The following is a 17,873-nucleotide window of genomic DNA, read 5'->3' on the forward strand; positions in this document are numbered from 1 at the left end:
ATGACTACTAACTGCTTAAAAAAATAAATCTTTAAAAGCTACGAGCAAGTAGTTTTTTTCTAGTTATGGATTTATTTACTTAGTAATATTTGTGATGCCAAGGATCAAACCCTACGACCTCACACATGAAAAACTTGCATCCCACCACTAAGTCATAACTGCGGCATAGGCTCTGGTTCTCTCTCAAAACAGTGTAACCCTCCCAGCACGAGAAGACCAACACCAAATGAAACACCAAAACCACAATAGTATACTTAGGAGGTCAGAGTGATGGAGTAATTCAGAGCAAATTCAAGAGCTGGCTGTATTCCATTCATCTGCCTTAGTGGTACTTAGCCATTCTGGCCCTCAGCTTCCTCCTCAGACAGCTAGATAATGGCGGCACCTACCCTTTGGACTCAACTGAGTTCCCTGAGCTCAGTTGCTCAGGAACTGAGCAATAGAGTACAAGTAATGGATATTGCCTAGCACAGGGTCTGTTCCAGCTGTGGTAAGTGTGCTGTTAACGTCAGCCTTTGCTGTTATTTGGATTCTTTGATATTAATGCCATTGATTGATGCAAGCTATGTAAATTGTTACCACTACCAATGATAATTGCTTGATAGATGGAGAGAGGAAATGTTTCATCCCCCAGGATCACAGAGTTGGGTAATGATTGTTCCTCCTCCTATCAAGGTATTAACTGATTAGCCTTAGGTGGGTCTACACTTCCTGCACCTGACACGGAAGGAAGAACTTGGCAATAAGACATCCCAAAGTCTTCTTGAGAAGTGTATTCTGACTGTCTTTTTGATGGCCTTCACGGATTCATTAAAATTCTTTCCCCTGCCCATGGTATCATGAACAGTGAGGAAAGGTCATGGGAACATTATCTGTAGGTTTTGTTTAATACATTTCAGTATCACTATCTCCCTGCTTTATCTTGGTAAGGTAGTGCCTCACTCATCAGTTCTGACTCAGTTATCGGTTGGGTTTTCTCACGAGGCTTATTCTGAATGAATTATTCTTTTGTGTAATTGCCTGATCAGTGCAAGTGGTACTGCTTGTCTAAGGTTTACCTTTTGTGAGTCTTAAGGTGGTATTTTAACGATATTCTTTACTGTTTGACTTCTTGAGTATCTATTTGTCTGGATGCCTAGACAGATTAAAGATGTACTTGAATGTGAGAAGAAAAGTTCCCTTCATATTTTTTTTCCTTTTTACCACTGGTGATACACTTCCTGCTGTTGATAAGGAATTTAAGATCATTATCTCGTAGATCATAACTTCAAGGCCTCCTTTCCAGGGTCTAGGGTATAAAGGTGTAATTCTAAACAGGTAGATCTTAGATTTTCTGATGTAATCAATCTCCCTTTGTCTGTACCAAATTGAAGACCTGCCCAAGAAGAGGTTTGCTTTCTTTTTGAGGTCACTGAAAGGGTTCTTCCCCCCCCCCCCCCGCCCCTCCTTGAAGTTCCTCATTTTTCCAAGTTGTCTGGAAAGTGCTCTTTTCTCTTTCCAAAAATCACTGTTTTCTTTTAAACAAGTAATAAGAACTGAAGATGTTCTATTTTACTTATTTTTTTGGTGTGCGGGCTTCACCTGGCACTGCTTGGTTTGCTCCAGGCAGTGGCCTGGGACACTAGCTGCGGCCCGCAGTGCGTGTACTCCAGCCTTCCAGCTCCCTCCCAGCCCAGGCTTGCCATCGAAAAGGCTCACAAGCTTGTGTCATTTGCAAAGGTTTTTTTCCCTCCTTCTTTAAGAGAGCCAGAGACGTTGTGGTCCGGGCCATGGCTGCAGTCCCAGTCCAGCAGTCAGGCTGCCCCTTCTTTGGGGCCAGAGGAGGGCTCGGATTATTCCCTTGCACCCTGCAATGCGTCGGCTCTTGTGTTGGGGTTCATTTAGTCTCCCCTTGAGTGGACTGGGCCGGTCTGGATTGCCCTATTTTAGGTTTTAAACAAACACCAAACACCAAGCTTTGTTGCCTAAGTTTAGGGAGACACATTTTAGACATTTGCTTTCTCTGGTAGAGGAGTGGACTTTGTCGTGCGTTAGTCCTTGAGAAGAGAAGGAACAAAATCCAGCCTGTGCCTCAGTCACGTGGAAGAGCCTTGGCTGTGCTGTGACACGTGGTGGTTAGAGGGAGGAAAGGCGGCAGCAGCTCTGCAAACTATAGTTCTTGCTGTCATAATGGAGTTCAGTTTCTTTCCTTAACTGGGTCACCCTCAGTGGTGCTGTGGGGACTGAGGCCACTCCCAGGTGATGCCGGGCTCTGCCATTCAGCCAGACCCAATGCTCCCATGCACAGGACCCTCGTGCTGGATCAGATGCAGGGTCTCGCCCATGCTAGCAAGGGACTCAGCTCTCTCCCTCCTCCTCCTCCCTCTTTCCCTCCCTCTGCCCTCCCTCCTTCCCTCCTTCCCTCCCTCCCTCCTTCCCTCCCTCCCTCCCTCCCTCCTTCGCTTCCTCCTCGTCCCCCCCTCTCTTTTTCTACTCCTTTCTATCTTTTGCTTGCTCGCTTTCTTTTCCTTCCTTCCCTGTGGGTCTTTTCTTTCTTTTTCCTTCCTTCTCTCTACAGGTATTTTGGTTAGTTTGTTTTGTTTTGTTGGCGGCCACACCCGCATTGCTTACCATTTTCAGGATTACCTTTTTGAATTTTTTGAATTTTTGTTTTGGGGCCACATCTGGCCGTGCTCAGTGCTTGCTCCTGACTGCACTGAGGAATTACTCCTTGCAGTGCTCCAGGGACCATCTGGGACACTGGGGATTGAACCCCGAGGACCCTGCCCATATACGATCTCTCTCGCCCCTCTTGACCAGTTTCTGACACGAACTGACTGTGCTCGGCCTTCACTGACCTTATGAAAATTCCTCTCTTACTCACAGAACTCCATTGAGTTTAAGATTGAGCTGGGACTGTAATGACCAAAGGAATCCCCATATAAAAGGAGATGTTTATATGGGAAAGAATATCTCTAGCTGCATGAAAACAGAAAACAGAAATCTAGGTGGTCGTCAGCCCGTGAGGAGGAGCCTTTTCAAACGCGTTTCCCACATGTGTCTGTGGGTTTCAGCGGCCTCTGTCTGAAGGGCTGTTGTTGTGATATCACGTTTAGATCCGCTTAGATTTCCTAGGCGTGAGTGGTAAACACTCCTCTCTGCTTCCATCAGAAAGCAAAGCCAGTGGGAAATGTCTGTTTCGAGAAGGCCGAGTGCTGCGGACGAGCAGTCTTTTCTCTTTACCCTTTCTTCTTCCTGCTAAAAGGTCTTTTGAAAAGGCAGTTTGACTTTGCAGGTAATAAAAATGTGAGGTGAAAGGCATGGTGCACAGTACCCCAAAGATGTTCCACTTCTCTTCACTGCCGGCGGGCTGTGCCAATTCCCATTATCTGTGACACGTGGGGGCTGACGCCTGCACCCTGTGCGTGCACGGCTGTTGTAAGGATCTTATGATAAAGATCTGAGGATTGTTTGTAACCACAGAACATTGCACAGATGAGAAGGCTGGGATGGACGTGGGAGCCATCACATAGTTGCCGCGTCTGGAGAAGTCAGAGTTGGGCCTCGGAAGCGAGTTCCTTGACTTTCATGGATCAGCCTACTTTGAAATTAACACTGTTATATTCTCTTTGCCTCATTAAGACCAAATTATCTTTAATTAGCTTCACATAAGTATTAGATATTATACCAAGTGAAATTTTGTGTCTGCTGTTCAGATTGCTGGGTGGTTAAATCTTACTTACAGATGAGGAGTGTGCATATGTGTTTTCAAATTAGCAAATCTAAGATAAGTGTACAGTTCAAAATTACAGCATCATTCTAAGTGGAAGCGTATTGGAAGCAGAGACAGGGAAAGGCTGCTGTGAGTGGGAGTGTTGTGGGGAAGGTCCCCTTTCACAGAAAAGGGAGCCAGAACATGGTATTGCAGTGGAGTACTATGTAGCTGTTAGAAAAGATGTCAAAGGAAACAAACACTGTCCTCCCATTGTTCATCGATTTGCTTGAGCGGGCCCAGTAACGTCTCCATTTTGAGACTTGTTACTGTGTTTGGCATATTGAATATGTTGCGAGTAGCTTGCCAGGCTTTGGGCAAGATACTTTTGGTAGCTTGCCGGGCTCTCCGAGCGGGGTGGAGGAATTGAACCCGCCTTGGCCAGGCTGGCTGCGCGCAAGGCAAACGCCCTATTGCTGTACCATCGCTGATGACGTCATGAAATTTATGTACAAGTGGTACTACATGCAAAGTATCATGCTAAGCAAAATGAGTCAGAAAGAGAAGGATATAGAAAGATTGCATTCATCTGGGGAACATAAAGTAACAAAATAGGAGACTAGCACCCAAGAATAGCCGAGATAAGTACCAGGAGGTTCACTTCATGGCTTGGAGGCCAGCTGCGCACGCTAGGGGAAAAGGGAGCTCAGATAGAGAAGGGAGCACCAAATAAAGAGTGTTGGGAGGACCTCCCAGGATAGGAGATGCATGCTGAAAGTAGACTATAGACCGAACCTGATTGCCACTCAATGCCTCTTTTGCAAACCACAGCACCCAAAAGGAGAGAGAGAACAAAAGGGGATGCCCTGCCACAGAGGCAGGGTGGGAGGGATACTGGGATCAGTGGTGGTGGAGAATGGGCACTGGTGGAGGGATGGGTACTCGATCATTGTATAACTGAAACCCAAGCACAAAAAATTGTAAGTCTACAACTGTACCTTATGGTGTTTCACTAACAAAAAATTAAAAAACAAAGCAAAACATGGTGTTGGCTCTCGGTCTGCCCCACGAGGACCTAAACCCTCTTCAGGGTGTGTGTCTCTCTTAGTGTTGTACCCTGGGACCTTCTGTTCCCAGAGGAAGCTGGTAATTGCAGTAGGATTACTAATTTCATTGGTTTGGGGCCTCACCCAATGGTGCTCAGGTCTTAAACTCCTGGCCCTGCACCTAGTGATCATTCCTGGCAGTGCTCGGGGACCCTGTGTGGTGCCAGGGATTGAACTTGGGCCAGCTGCATGCAAGGCAAGTGCCTTGGCTCCTGCACTGTAGACCCAGGATCGTAATTGCTTTTGGTTTGAGGCCACACCCAGTTGTGCTCAGGACTTACTCCTGGCTCTGTGCTCCAGAATCACTCCCAGGATGCTAGGCATTGATCCCGGTTAGCCGTGGGAAAATAAGGTAACAAAATAGGAGACTAGCAAGTGCCCCCAGACAAGTGCCCTCCCCACTGTGCTATGGCTCCAGCCTCTTCTTACAGACCTTGGTTAGTCATCCAGTTTCATATTGACTAGACACAGGTTGAACAATTGTGTTGGGAGGAAGACCTTTGCCTAGAAAAGAAAGATATAATCCAAGGAGAAGGTGAGCCCTCCCCATCACAAACCCAAACAAACAGCAGAAACCTTACTTCTGGCCTGTACTTTGCTAAATTTCTTCTGGCCAGTGCCATCCTTATTGTAAGCTCTCACGCTCACCTTTCAGTCTTTCTTAAAATCCAGTTCCTCAATCGATACCAAGGACTCCTCTCAACCGCCTGTGACCCGTGGTGAGCCCGGCCCCTTGGCGTCTGTAATAATATATTTGACATGTTTTCTCTCCCGTTTCCCACAGCCTTTGTTCGCTCCCTGGCATCTCTCCATTCCCTAAGGTTTCTGCAGGCTTTGTCCTTGGCTCCGAGTTTCTTCTTTGTTTCCTAGCTCACCCCAGCTCTCAGCCTTGACATCTGAAGCTCTCCACTTGGGCACCTCATCATTTCCTCAGATCCTTAATATCATCCTTGCACCATCCCCTTCACCCCAAAGTAACAAGTGGAACAAGGAAATCTCAGCAAACAGCGTGCTGCTTCTCCTTGCAGGTGACCCATTTTAACAAGAGGCACTCACTGAGCACACAGGCCGTCCTCTCTTCGGTCCTCTCGGGCTAAGGAAGCAGCAGCAATGTATTTAATCCGACACGTAAAGGTGTCTTCAGACCCCCAGCAACCTTAGATCTGATATTACAAGTCTCACCTTGACCCTATTTCCTCTCATCCATTTTTCATGTTGCAGCCTACGTTACTTTTAAAAATTATAAGTAATTGGGCTGAGAGGTAGTCCAGGAGGTTAGGTGCTGGCCTTGCGTGCTCCCAATCCCAGTTGGAATCCCTCTCACTCCCTACCACTACTTAAGGCCCGCACCATTGCCAGGGGGTGCAGTCCTGAGCACAGCACCAGAAATATGCCAGAGGTGTGGCTCCTGATTCTACCCCCAAATTGTAATTACTGACTACCAGTTGCCCATAGGAAAACATTAAAATTCTTTAGCCCTAAAAACTTCCAGATTGGGCTCCTATGAATCTGTCCTGTATTAATGGCCTGTCTTGGTCTGCATATGAGTCAATACTGAACCTCCTTCCTGCCCTCCAGTATACCACGTCCTTCTCTCCCTTTGTGCTTGTCCCTCCTCTGGTTCCATCTATCCTGTTTATCCTTTGGGTCTTCTCTTTCAAAAGGACTTCCTCTCCTCTCTCTGTATCACCCCCCATCACACAGTTCATGTCTCTCTGGCCTGCTACCATGACACTTTCAGCATTAGTAGTCTGTGTCCACTGTCCCATGTGACTGGTCAGGTGCCCAGTCCGTAGAGCCCAGTTTTTAAGTCTTAATTAGTTTTTCAGTATTGTTGTAAATTGCCACTTATTTAGACTGAAAACTGTAAGATTTGTTGCCTTACCATTCCAGAGGTAAGAAGCCTGACTTGGGTTTCATCATGATAAGATCAAGCTATTAGAGTAAAGTTCCTTTTTGAAGACTCCAGAATAGAGTGTCCACTTCCTTCCTGTCTGTGTTGCTGACAGTCCTTTTCCTTGTCCTCATAGATGGAAGGTCCTATATTCTAGGTATCTCTCAAGGTGAACTGTCATTCCTTACTTCTAGAGAGTAGTCACATGCATTGGTTTGTGCCCCCCCCCCCCTTCCTGCATTTTAGAACTGAATAAATAGGGCCGGGGGTGGGAATTGCTTTCTCTGCTTCAACCCTCTCTTCCCTCCCCTTTTTTGTTTCAGCTCACTTAGTCTGCTAGATAGCATTCTGCACTTTATGTACTTGTGATTAGACTGGTCCTACTCAATACTCCATGATAATTTCCCCATTTGTTCCTTATGCAATGCCTCTAATATTTTTATAGGTTACTGGTAATAGGGCTTTAGACTGGAGTGCAGCTGTAATTAATTCTGTTTATTATAGAACCCGTATCTTCCTCCTCTCTCTCTACCCCACTCTTCTCCCGCCCCTCACCCCCACCCCCTACACAGCACTTATCCAAAAATTATTTCATCTAGTTTGTGGTCTCATCAGTACTTACTTAACTTTAGATAGTAACCCTCTAGTTTTGCCAGATAAAACCACCACAAAGTATGAGCACTTGATATGTTTTTGTAATGAGAATGAATGAGTGAACAACTGCACGTTATGCTCTCAAATCGGATAAATTATAAACCACTAAAGCAAACTCCAGAAGGACACACCGCCCTAGGACCGTGTCAGCAGAGAGCACTGTTATGAAAGGGGACTGTTGAGTTCTGTCACGGCTCTCTGGGAGGTTTGGAGTGGATTAGCAATCGAATTGTTTCCTTTATCTGGTTGAGGTAGATTGTATAGAAGTGTGTCAAGACTCAGTTACAGTCTTTTGAGTTATTTTAAAGTTGGCCATGAGAAAAATAAAATGGAAATATTTCTTCATCCCTCAGCACCCCTTACAGAATCATAGAAATTTAGAGTTGGAAGGGATCTATGGCCAATTCTCTTGAGCTAAATAAAGGTAAGATTGGTGCATACAGGAAAGTGCGGCAGGAGACAGAGTTGGACAGGGTAGCCTAAATGGTAGTTGTTGAGATATAATATTACTTAAAGTTAGGAAAAGCCACAAGAGGCAAAACATTCCTTGAAAGTGGCTCACACCCATTAATTAAAAAAAAATAATTATGAAGAAGTATTTTTCATAGGCTATCCGCAAATAAATATTAAGCTATCATATGTGAATTACCGAGTTATTGACTATTAGGCGAACGAGTGCAAAAGCAGATTCTGATGTAGAGAAAAATTTCTCGCATGAAATTGAGGTCATATGTGCTAGTGATATATGACTTACAGGAAGTAATAAAAAGAGCGAGGGGAGAAGAGAAGGAGATGGTGTACTTTTAAACTGATGGGACCCATTTTAAGGGTGGAATTTAAATTGCTGTTTTTCCAAAAAAAAGAACCCAACTTGAGTTTTTACCTCCCTCAGTATATAAGGGGGCAAAACCCCAGATCAAAGTCAGCCAGCATGCCCACCCCTCCCCCGCCCTTCCCGTAGCCCACTCTGGAGCTGTCTTTGTTGCTGTTTCTGAGCAGAAAGAGGTGATTGATACCATTTTTACCTGTTCTCACTGGAACGAGAGAAGCCCTTGTGAAAGAATCATGTCACAGGTTAAACGCATCTGCTCGGCTGCTCTCCCCTGAGGTCGGAATCCTAGCACAACGTTTTATTTTCTCAACATCTTAAACACAGATGTTTAGATTTCTCGCCACCCCCCCACACCCTAACTCAGGAATCGGGTGCTTTTATTAACGGTATTGATGATTGATTTTGAACGTTTTTACTTCGAAAAGCCAAATCTCCTGGTGGGCGGAATTTTATGAAGCACCTGTTAAGCTTTAAGGAGGAGAGGACCCTTTTGGCAGCCACCCAAAATACATATTTAAACAATGAGCCTGCCAAAGTCAGGAAATTATAAAACAGTTTGGAAATTGCAGAATCTGCTTTTTATTGCCCCTCAGGTTTCGCGTGCAGCTTGGCTATAAGTTCCTTCACATGGGATTTGCTAATGTTCTTACTATTTTAAGATCCGATTTAGAAAAAAATAAAATCAAGTTTGGCGATCTCAGGTTTATGTGCTAAGAGCCCATTCGATTTTGAAACAGCGCTGCCTGCCAGGGGGCAGCTCACCCTTCCCAGGCTTTCTGGAGGGCCCCAGGGACTGGCCTTGCCCTGGGGTACTCACACTCCTCTCTGAGGGTAGGGCGGTGGGGTGGGGAGTGCTCTGGAAAACAGGATACTGCCGAAGGGATGTTTCTTGACATGGATCATTTGACCTCCGTCTTTCAGCTTTTTAACTCTCCAACATCCTGTTTCAGCTCCTGTTTGCAGATTTCAAACTCAGAACCATGGGACAAGATGGCAATAAGCAACAGTGTCTTCTTGTATCTATCCAAAAAAAACACTGGATGTTCTTTGCGTACTTGTGGACCTTTATTTATTGACTTTTGGCATTTATAGTTGTGTTAGGTCAAGTAGCGCCGTTAAGGGGGAAAAAAAACTAGGGTTTCTTCTCCCCCCCCCCCCCCCCCCCCAGAAGTGAGGGCAGGGTGAAGGCCACATGTCTGCACTCAGGGCTGACTCCCTGCTCTTGGCTCAGAGATGACTTCTGGTAGAGTTTTTTTTTTTTTAATTTATTTTTTGTATTAGTGAAACACCATGAGGTGCAGTTGTAGATTTACAAATTTTTGTGCTTGGGTTTCGGTTATACAATGATCAAATACCCATCCCTCCACCAGTGCTCATTTTCCACCACCATGGATAATATCCCTCCCACCCCCATCCCTCCCATCCCACCCTGCCACTGTGGCAGGGCATTCCCTTTTGTTCTCTCTCTCCTTTTGGGTGTGTGGTCAGCAAAAGAGGCGTTGAGTGGCAAACATGTTCAGTCCATAGTCTACTTTCGACATGCATCTCCCCTCCTGGGAGGATCCTCCAAACATCCTTTATTTGGTGCTCCCTTCTCTATCTGAACTGCCCTTTCCCCTAGAATACCCGGCTGGCCTCTAAGCTATGGAGTAATCCTCCTGGTGCTGACCTCAGCTATTCTTGGGTATTAATCTCACATTTTGTTACTTTATATCCCCCAGATGAATGCAATCTTTCTATGTCTATCCCTCTCTTTCTGACTCATTTCGCTTAGCATGATACTTTCCATATTGTACCACTTGTATGTAAATTTCATGACTTCATCTTTTCTAACAGCTACATAGTACTCCATTGTGTAGATATACCAAAGTTTCTTTAACCAGTCATCTGTTCTTGGACACTCAGGTTTTTTCCAGATTCTGGCTATTGTAAAGAGTGCTGCAATGAACAAACAAGTGCAGATGTCACTTGGGCTATACATTTTGCCTCTCTGGGATATATTCCCAGGAGTGGTATTGCTGGGTCAAATGGGAGCTCAATTTCTAACTTTTTTGAGAAACGTCCATACTGTTTCTGGTAGAGTTTTGAAGTGAACTTTGTGGTTTCCCGAGTTTCCGCATGCACAGCAAGCACCTGACCCATTGTACCATCTCTCCAGTTCTGTAGCTCACTGTTGCTTGGAATCTAGTGATCTCAGCACATGTGGAGAGTGGGAGTTGTGTGAACTTTGGACTCTCCTACAGTCCACCCCCCCACCACCCCAAAGTCCAGCAAACCGAAAAAACTGAGCAAATTTTGGTTGATGAAAATGATGAGGACCTGCTATTCAACATTGGCCCCGAAATTAGACTATCACCTGAGCATACATTTCCTTTGAAAATTCTCAGACTTGTGATGGGAATGAATAGAAATTTCCCGAATTTCTGGAAACGCTTTGTAGAGCTATATTGTTCTGTATGGGGTCAGAGGGCAGAAAAGTGCGATTTAGATTCTCTGATCTGTTTTCAAGTTCTTAGGGGATTTTTTCCCTGGGGGATGGGGATGGGGCGGTGGCACCGTCACAGAGTCGATGAAATATTAGGGAATGGGAATTTAAAAATCAAAGGCACCAGTCCCATAAAGCAATTTGCTCTTTATTCTTATAGGACACCCATCCTGTCTGAAATTTTGTCCTGAATTAACAACAAATGTGAAGGCCTTAAGGTGGCAGTGCATCGAATGCAAGACATGCAGTGCCTGTAGAATCCAAGGCAAAAATGCAGTAAGTACCACTCTGTAGCCCACTGCCAGGTAAACTGAGAGTTTGGGGTGCTAAGGTTTTGGGGTTTTTTCCTTTGTAGAGTGTTGCTGTTTTCTTGAAAAAGTTTTAAATGCACATGTTGTCGCAGGGGTCACAGTGCTCCTTCCTATCGTATTGTTGGTAATTAGGTAACTAAGAAGTTGTGGCCTTTGCAGTTGAGTTGCAGTCTCAATCCATGTCTGCTGTGTTACGTTACAGGATAATATGCTTTTTTGTGACTCCTGTGATAGAGGATTCCACATGGAGTGCTGTGACCCCCCACTTTCCAGAATGCCAAAAGGTGAACTTTAAAAGCATATTTAAAATGTGTTTTATTACAGACTCATTAACCTTGTCTGCTGTCTAACGGCTCAGGGGTTCTTTCAGCATTTTTATTTTTTCATTCCTCCCTCCCAGCTTTCATATAGGAGTGTAAAAGCATTTATTTTGAGGGTTAAAGTATATAGTAAGGGCGCTAAATCAGACACAGGGAACTGAAAAAAGACCTGGGTTCATGTGCTATAAGTTTAGAACACTCACCTGACTTGGCACACTGTTCAGGAGTCAGAAATTAACCTGTTTTTCTTGACGGGGATGATAATGTGTCTGACATTCATGGCAGAATCTACCCCCATTCACTGGCCCTGTAGTTGCTCTTTTGAGCATCTGTACTGTTGGCGCATGGATATATCCATGTGGAATGTTCCTTTCCTTCTCCCTCATATCAGCTAGCCTACCTCAGTCTTTGTGTCATCATTTTATAAAATACACCATATAAAATAAAAGATAACATAAGTCTACCTCTTAATAGATGCCACGTCATTAAGTATTCCACACCATTAAGTATTTTGCTAAGACAACGATTGTGTATAGTGGAGTGTGGTCCCCTGGTGTATAACCAGGCCCCCAGGCACACTTTGTTGGTAGTTTTCAGTGTTGGATCAAGTCCTCTAGGAGGAATGTGCATGCTTCAAGTTGCCGCTCTCCCACTCCTGTTGCCTTACATTACAGCTTGCTTCACCTGCATAGCTTGTACCTGGGTGGTTCCTGTCATTAGTTGATTTTGCAGCCCAATGCATAAGCAAAACATCGTTTATCTAACCCTCTGGTAGGCATTACAAATGTTTCCAAAATTTTCCATCCACAATCATTTCCTCAAGGTATAGTCCTAGAGGAAGAATTGCTGGATCTAAGACCTGTGTTCATGAAAGGCTGTATCCCTTTGCCGACAGACCCCCAGAGCAAGAATCCCTGCATCCCTGACTTACAAGTACTCACCAAAGCTCACCATCACCAGTGGATATAAATTACTCTCAATAGTATCACCTATTTGGTAAAATGTAGTGTGACTTTAGATTTTAAACAATTTGATAAATAGGAAAAAAACTATGAGCAAGGCTAGTGAGATTGATTATTTTTATGTTTAATTACTGACTCCATATCTTTGTCAAGTGGCTGAGTTTTGTTTTGTTTTGTTTTTAACCCATTAAACATTTTTCTATTGGGGCTTTCATCTTTTTCTTACTGATTTGCAAAGGTCTTTATGTTTTCATATAGTCAAATCCAGGAGTCTTTTTTCTTATGGATTTAGTCTTTTAAATGTCAGCCACGCTTAGATAATATATAAATACCCATGTTTCCCCCTGGTCCGTATAGCATGTAATTTTGTCATAACATTCCTTTGCCTATGGTTTTTCTAAGATTGAGGAAGTAATTCCTTCCCAAATAGGTAATGATTTGTTTTATCGCCATTTACTGAATCACTTCATTCGCCCCCCCCCCCCCCGCCCTCCACCCCCAATTTGTAATTTGGTCCTCTTGATATACTTTTTTAATAGGTTTTGATTGTTGTGATCATCTTGCCCATCGACACATATCCCTATGCCAGATTTCGAGTTTTAATTACCTGACCTCTGTAGTGTTGACAGTTTTTTAACTTAAAAAAAATTAGATTTTGTTGTTGATCACTTTTTTTTTTAATGTTGAACATATCCAGAATGATATGTTGAAACTGAGTCCCTTCACCCCTTAGAAGTCCCAACGGAATGACTTGCAAATGTCTTCTCCAAATTCAAAGACAACCGAATATCTGACAGACTGGGGTTTGCACACGTGATTATGTGTTGGAGGGGGGCTTGGTGACACGTTGGGAGGTGGAGAGCCTGGGTTCTGATAGGGACAGCCCTCTGCTCCTGCGGCCTCCACGGGGGAAAGTGTCACCTGTGGTGGCTTCCCGAGAAGGCTGGCAGAAGGCAGGCTCCCCTTTGGGGCGTGCTCTGCATCCACGTATTCGTGGGCCGCCCACTGGCACTGCCATTTTTATTTCAGCTCGCGCCTAGAATGCAACATTAAAATATTTTTCTCATATATATATTAATTCAGGGATGTGGATTTGCCAAGTCTGCAGACCAAAGAAAAAGGGAAGAAAACTACTTCATGAGAAAGCTGCACAAATAAAACGACGATATGCAAAACCCATTGGACGACCGAAAAATAAATTAAAGCAACGATTGTTGTAGGTTGAGATCTTATCAAAAGAAATCTTTATCGTTGTGCTTTAAAATCTATAGGTTGCTGGTAATTCCCTTAGCGTCCATTACACTTTTTTAGCATAATTTTTGTGAACCTCGGGGATGAGGTTGTTTTGCATTAAGCTGTGGACAATTTTTGGGAGGATAAATTTTTTTTTTTATTGCAGTTGGCATTTTGGTGTCTTCTATTGGCAGTATCAGTAATTCTAAGTGACATTTTCTAAGCAGCAGGATGGAAGCCTCTATAAGAATTGGAAGCATAACTCAGCCTGCTTTATTACTGGCTAAGGTTTCTAAGAACTTAATTCTATGGCTATTTTAATGGAATCTTATAAATGAGGGGTTTGTCCCTGTCCACAGCGAATCCTTTTCGTCACTGATGATAACAGTATGGAAAAAGGGCTTCTCTTTTCTGGTGCTGGTTTAGTATTACAACTCCTTAAGATCCCTTTTAATGACATAGAGCTTCTGAAGGAACCTGCAAGTGACTTTCCCCGAGTTTCCCCCAAAGCTAGACAGGGCCGCTTGGTTTTTGCACACATTGCAACTATGCACAGAAACAGAACATTTTCCAGTAGCCTTTAGATCTACTATGATAACCCCATTTCCTCTACCTTGCTGCCAAATGATTGCCAAGCTCAGTAGAATGTTTAGTGGGAGTTTTTTTTGAGAAGTAGAAAAAAGCTAAGAAGTGACAAAAATGTATTATTTAAGACATATACATAGATTCAACTGTAACATTAAGCAAAGTTTCTACAGTGAAAATTAGAAAAGTGGCATACTTGTAGTGTTCTGTCAGGAAGACTGCTATCCTTGACCAGACTTAATTAGTAGGGGTCACTGGGCTTGGAAGTACTCTGCACATGCCAGGAACAAACCCCAGGTATTCTACTTGCTTCCCTTGATGCTCTCCAAAGTAACTCACTGCATAATAACCTGCTCTCAGAAACACAGTCTCCTCCCACACCTTTATTGCCCAAAGGAGAAATTCAAAAAGGCATGCTTCTTTCTATGAAGCATTATGAAAACCTTTTAACTCAGGACATTTTAAAATGGAATTTTTGTTAATTTCTGGGGGCAAATCTGAAACATATTTATGAATAACATCTTTCATATTAGCATCATTTGAAGTAGCGATTATATATTTTTGCATTGGTCCTGTGTAAGCATTGTTCTCAAAATGGGACTGTATCCTCAGGGTCCAATTAAAAAATCAAATTAGGATATAAACTTTCTAAACAAAGGACACAGCTGAAAATTGCAGCTGGCACCAGTCCTAACTTTTTGTTTGTCCAGAATTGTCCTTTGAGCTTAGGAATTTTTAAGACAGTCTAGGGAGTTTTCCTTTTTCCATGCTTTATAAGCATATTATACTTTCTGGGCAATCGATTCCAGATATACTCCAACATTCTGCTCTCTGATGTGAAACATTTCGGTGAGGTTGTTTATTGGGGACTCTGACTGTGACACTTGGAATGTCCAGCGTTGGACTGACTTGCTCGGTGGTGGTCAGGCAAAGCTCCTGGTCTTTGGGGCCCCTGTGGCGAGTTTCAGAGCTTGCCTCGCTGAGCTGTGCACAGCTTTCCTGAGCTGACAGTCGAAGCATGCACTAAATCTTTCTGAGCAAGAGGACCACTGAAATGAGTCCTACTCTTTTGTAATTAAGATTTTTTTTTTTAGTAATTCAATATCATACCATTTTTCAGGCTTCCATTTCTTCATGATTAGCCTCCATCTGAATTGATCATTTTTAAAGTGCATTCTTGGGCCCCCACGCTGCCATAATTCACACGCTGATGTTTCTGTTTTACCAAACTTTGCTGCAAACAGGGAGCTTTCCAGGCCCCAGCCTCTGGCAAAAGCAGACAGCTGCTGTGTGAGTGGAGTGGCCTCAGTCTCTGTTCCCACGCTGCTGTAGGGGCCAAACCAGCATCTAGTGACTGAAATAGCCGTCAGAGCCAGTGTTTAAAGATTCTGACGCCAAGTGTCTGATGATGACCATGGTCAGTGTGCTGCTTTTCACCAGACTCTCCTTGTCATGTCTGACCCGCTGTAGCTTTTCTTTAATCATTTCTTCAGTTTTTTTTTAATTTTTGCTCTCATTGTCCCTTTTTCCAGCAGTATTTTATGCTATAATTGTTTTATGCTATAACTGTCTCCTCTTCTTAGAAAGTATTACTGGTTATCTTATTCTAAGCATAAACTAATGAGGAAGAGGCTATCATGCAATAATTTTTTTAAAAGTACTAATTTATACATCCCAATTCTATGTACATAAATTTTCAAATTGAATCAAAAGTGCTGCTAACTAGGAGATCAGATAAGCTAGCCTTTTTATTTTTATTTTTCTTACCTATTCCTATATAGTACTTCATGACTTATTTCCTTTCGTACCTCAACAAAAAAGTGCTTTTCAGGAAATCATAATTACTTGTGAATTAATACAAGGAACAACATTTTTATTCAATTATATTGAAAGCGTTGGCTGTTCTTTTAGTCTCTTCAAATACTTCATTAGGTAGATATTACCCTTGGGTCCATGTAGATTGTTTCTAGTACCTTCTGCATGGGCCCTGGGGGCACATGACATGCACATGTGCTGCCTATTTTTGACAGAAGAACAGATAGATGTGGAGGCTTGTGCACGCGCGCACACACACACACACACACAACACTCACAAATAGTTGTTAGCGTTACAATTCAGTTCCTAACTGAATTTAAGCACAGTGAATAAATCAAGTTGCTATAAATTTGTTTTCGATACCTTTATAATTCTTTTATTCAATGCTGATACTATTCTCTAAATTTTTGCCTAGGTCTGTAACCAGTGATGAAGGATCCATGAATGCATTCACAGGAAGGGGGTCACCTGGTAGGGGTCAAAAGACTAAAGTCTGTACCACACCTCCATCTGGTCATGCTGCATCTGGGAAGGACTCAAGCAGCAGATTGGCTGTCACAGACCCCACTCGGCCTGGTGCCACCACCAAAATCACCACCACCACCTCCACCTACATTTCTGCCTCTACACTTAAAGTTAACAAGAAAACCAAAGGGCTCATTGATGGCCTTACTAAGTTTTTTACACCATCACCTGATGGTCGCAGATCACGAGGTGAAATCATAGACTTTTCAAAGCACTACCGTCCAAGGAAAAAGGTCTCTCAGAAACAGTCATGCACTTCTCATGTGTTGGCTCCAGGTACCACACAACAGCTCAAACCTCCACCTTCTTCACTTCCACTCCCCACCCCCATCTCTGGTCAGAGCCCCAGTTCACAAAAGTCCGCTACTTCCACCTCCTCTACCTCTCCCCAGAGTTGCTCGAGCCAGTCGAGCGTGCCCTCCCTGAGCGGTCTGACTAGTAACAGCCAGCTGAAGGCACTCTTTGACGGACTCTCTCATATCTATACCACTCAGGGACAGTCTCGGAAAAAGGGCCACCCCAGTTACGCACCACCCAAACGTATGCGTCGTAAACCTGACTTACCTGCCACGGCAAAATCTAAGGCCCATTTCTTTGGAAAAAGAGATATTAGAAGTAGGTTTCTCTCTCACTCGTCCTCCTGTAGCTGGGGGCTGGCTAGAGGACGTATTTTTAAAGCAATTGCTCACTTCAAGCGAACGACTTTCCTTAAAAAGCACAGGATGGTAGACAGATTAAAATATAAAGTGACCCCTCAGATGGGGACCCCCTCACCAGGGAAGGGGAGCTTGACAGACGGAAGGATTAAACCTGATCAGGATGATGGTAAGCAAAAGGTCAAAGCTCCAACCACACCTGCGTCCTGTCCCTTTCTCCCCAACCCCCAGACCAAGAAATCAACCGATTCCTATTTGTCACATAGGCCTTAGCTATTTCTCTCGTTCTCACTTCACTTTCATACAGAAGCAGTGAAACTTTGACCTTTTTCTAATGCTGACTAAACCTCCGAAAATGTTGTTTTTCCAACTAATACTCTCCCACCTGTTGTTATTTATTTCCATTCGTAGTGACACTAGGACCCCCAGATGCCTCCATAGCGTTGCTTACGGCTTTGTAGTCCCGCATGAGTAGCCACTGTCATGCTTCTGCCATGCTCACTCCCACGCCACTCTCGGGCCACAGCGCTGGCCGTGTGCGCCGGCCACTCCGACGGGCGGTCTCGGTCCCTCCTCTCCCTCCGCTCATTGCTCTTTCATGAAAACACCCATCTCGCTTCCTTCGCAACAAAGCCTGATCTGTGATTCTGTGAAGTGTGCTTTTGGATGTGAATGAGTCCGTGTGTGTATTCACTTTAGGGGGAAACCAAAAAAAAAAAAAAAAAACCAAAAGCAAACCAAAAAAACCCTAATTTCCTAATTTTATTTTACAAATTGGCCAAGTACATTCTACCCTTATAAAA

General features: G+C 43.8%; 1 protein-coding gene across 7 annotated transcripts in view; it reads left to right on the forward strand.

Annotated features, from left to right (window-relative positions):
• The window catches only part of KAT6B (lysine acetyltransferase 6B), a 215,264-nt gene that overhangs the window by 144,959 nt on the left and 52,432 nt on the right, over window positions 1-17,873 (forward strand). For 4 of the 7 annotated variants that reach the window (XM_056113313.1, XM_056113316.1, XM_056113312.1 and 1 more), the window contains 4 exons: window positions 10,823-10,938; window positions 11,176-11,257; window positions 13,339-13,471; window positions 16,305-17,239. In XM_056113313.1, the coding sequence (XP_055969288.1) occupies window positions 10,823-10,938; window positions 11,176-11,257; window positions 13,339-13,471; window positions 16,305-17,239 (1,266 nt within the window). The remainder of the gene's footprint in view (window positions 1-10,822; window positions 10,939-11,175; window positions 11,258-13,338; window positions 13,472-16,304; window positions 17,240-17,873) is intronic. The other 3 variants (XM_056113317.1, XM_056113318.1, XM_056113319.1) reach the window with 3 other exon arrangements.

Source organism: Sorex fumeus, unplaced genomic scaffold (assembly GCF_029834395.1).
Source record: "Sorex fumeus unplaced genomic scaffold, SorFum_2.1 ptg000020l, whole genome shotgun sequence".
NCBI lineage: Eukaryota > Metazoa > Chordata > Mammalia > Eulipotyphla > Soricidae > Sorex > Sorex fumeus.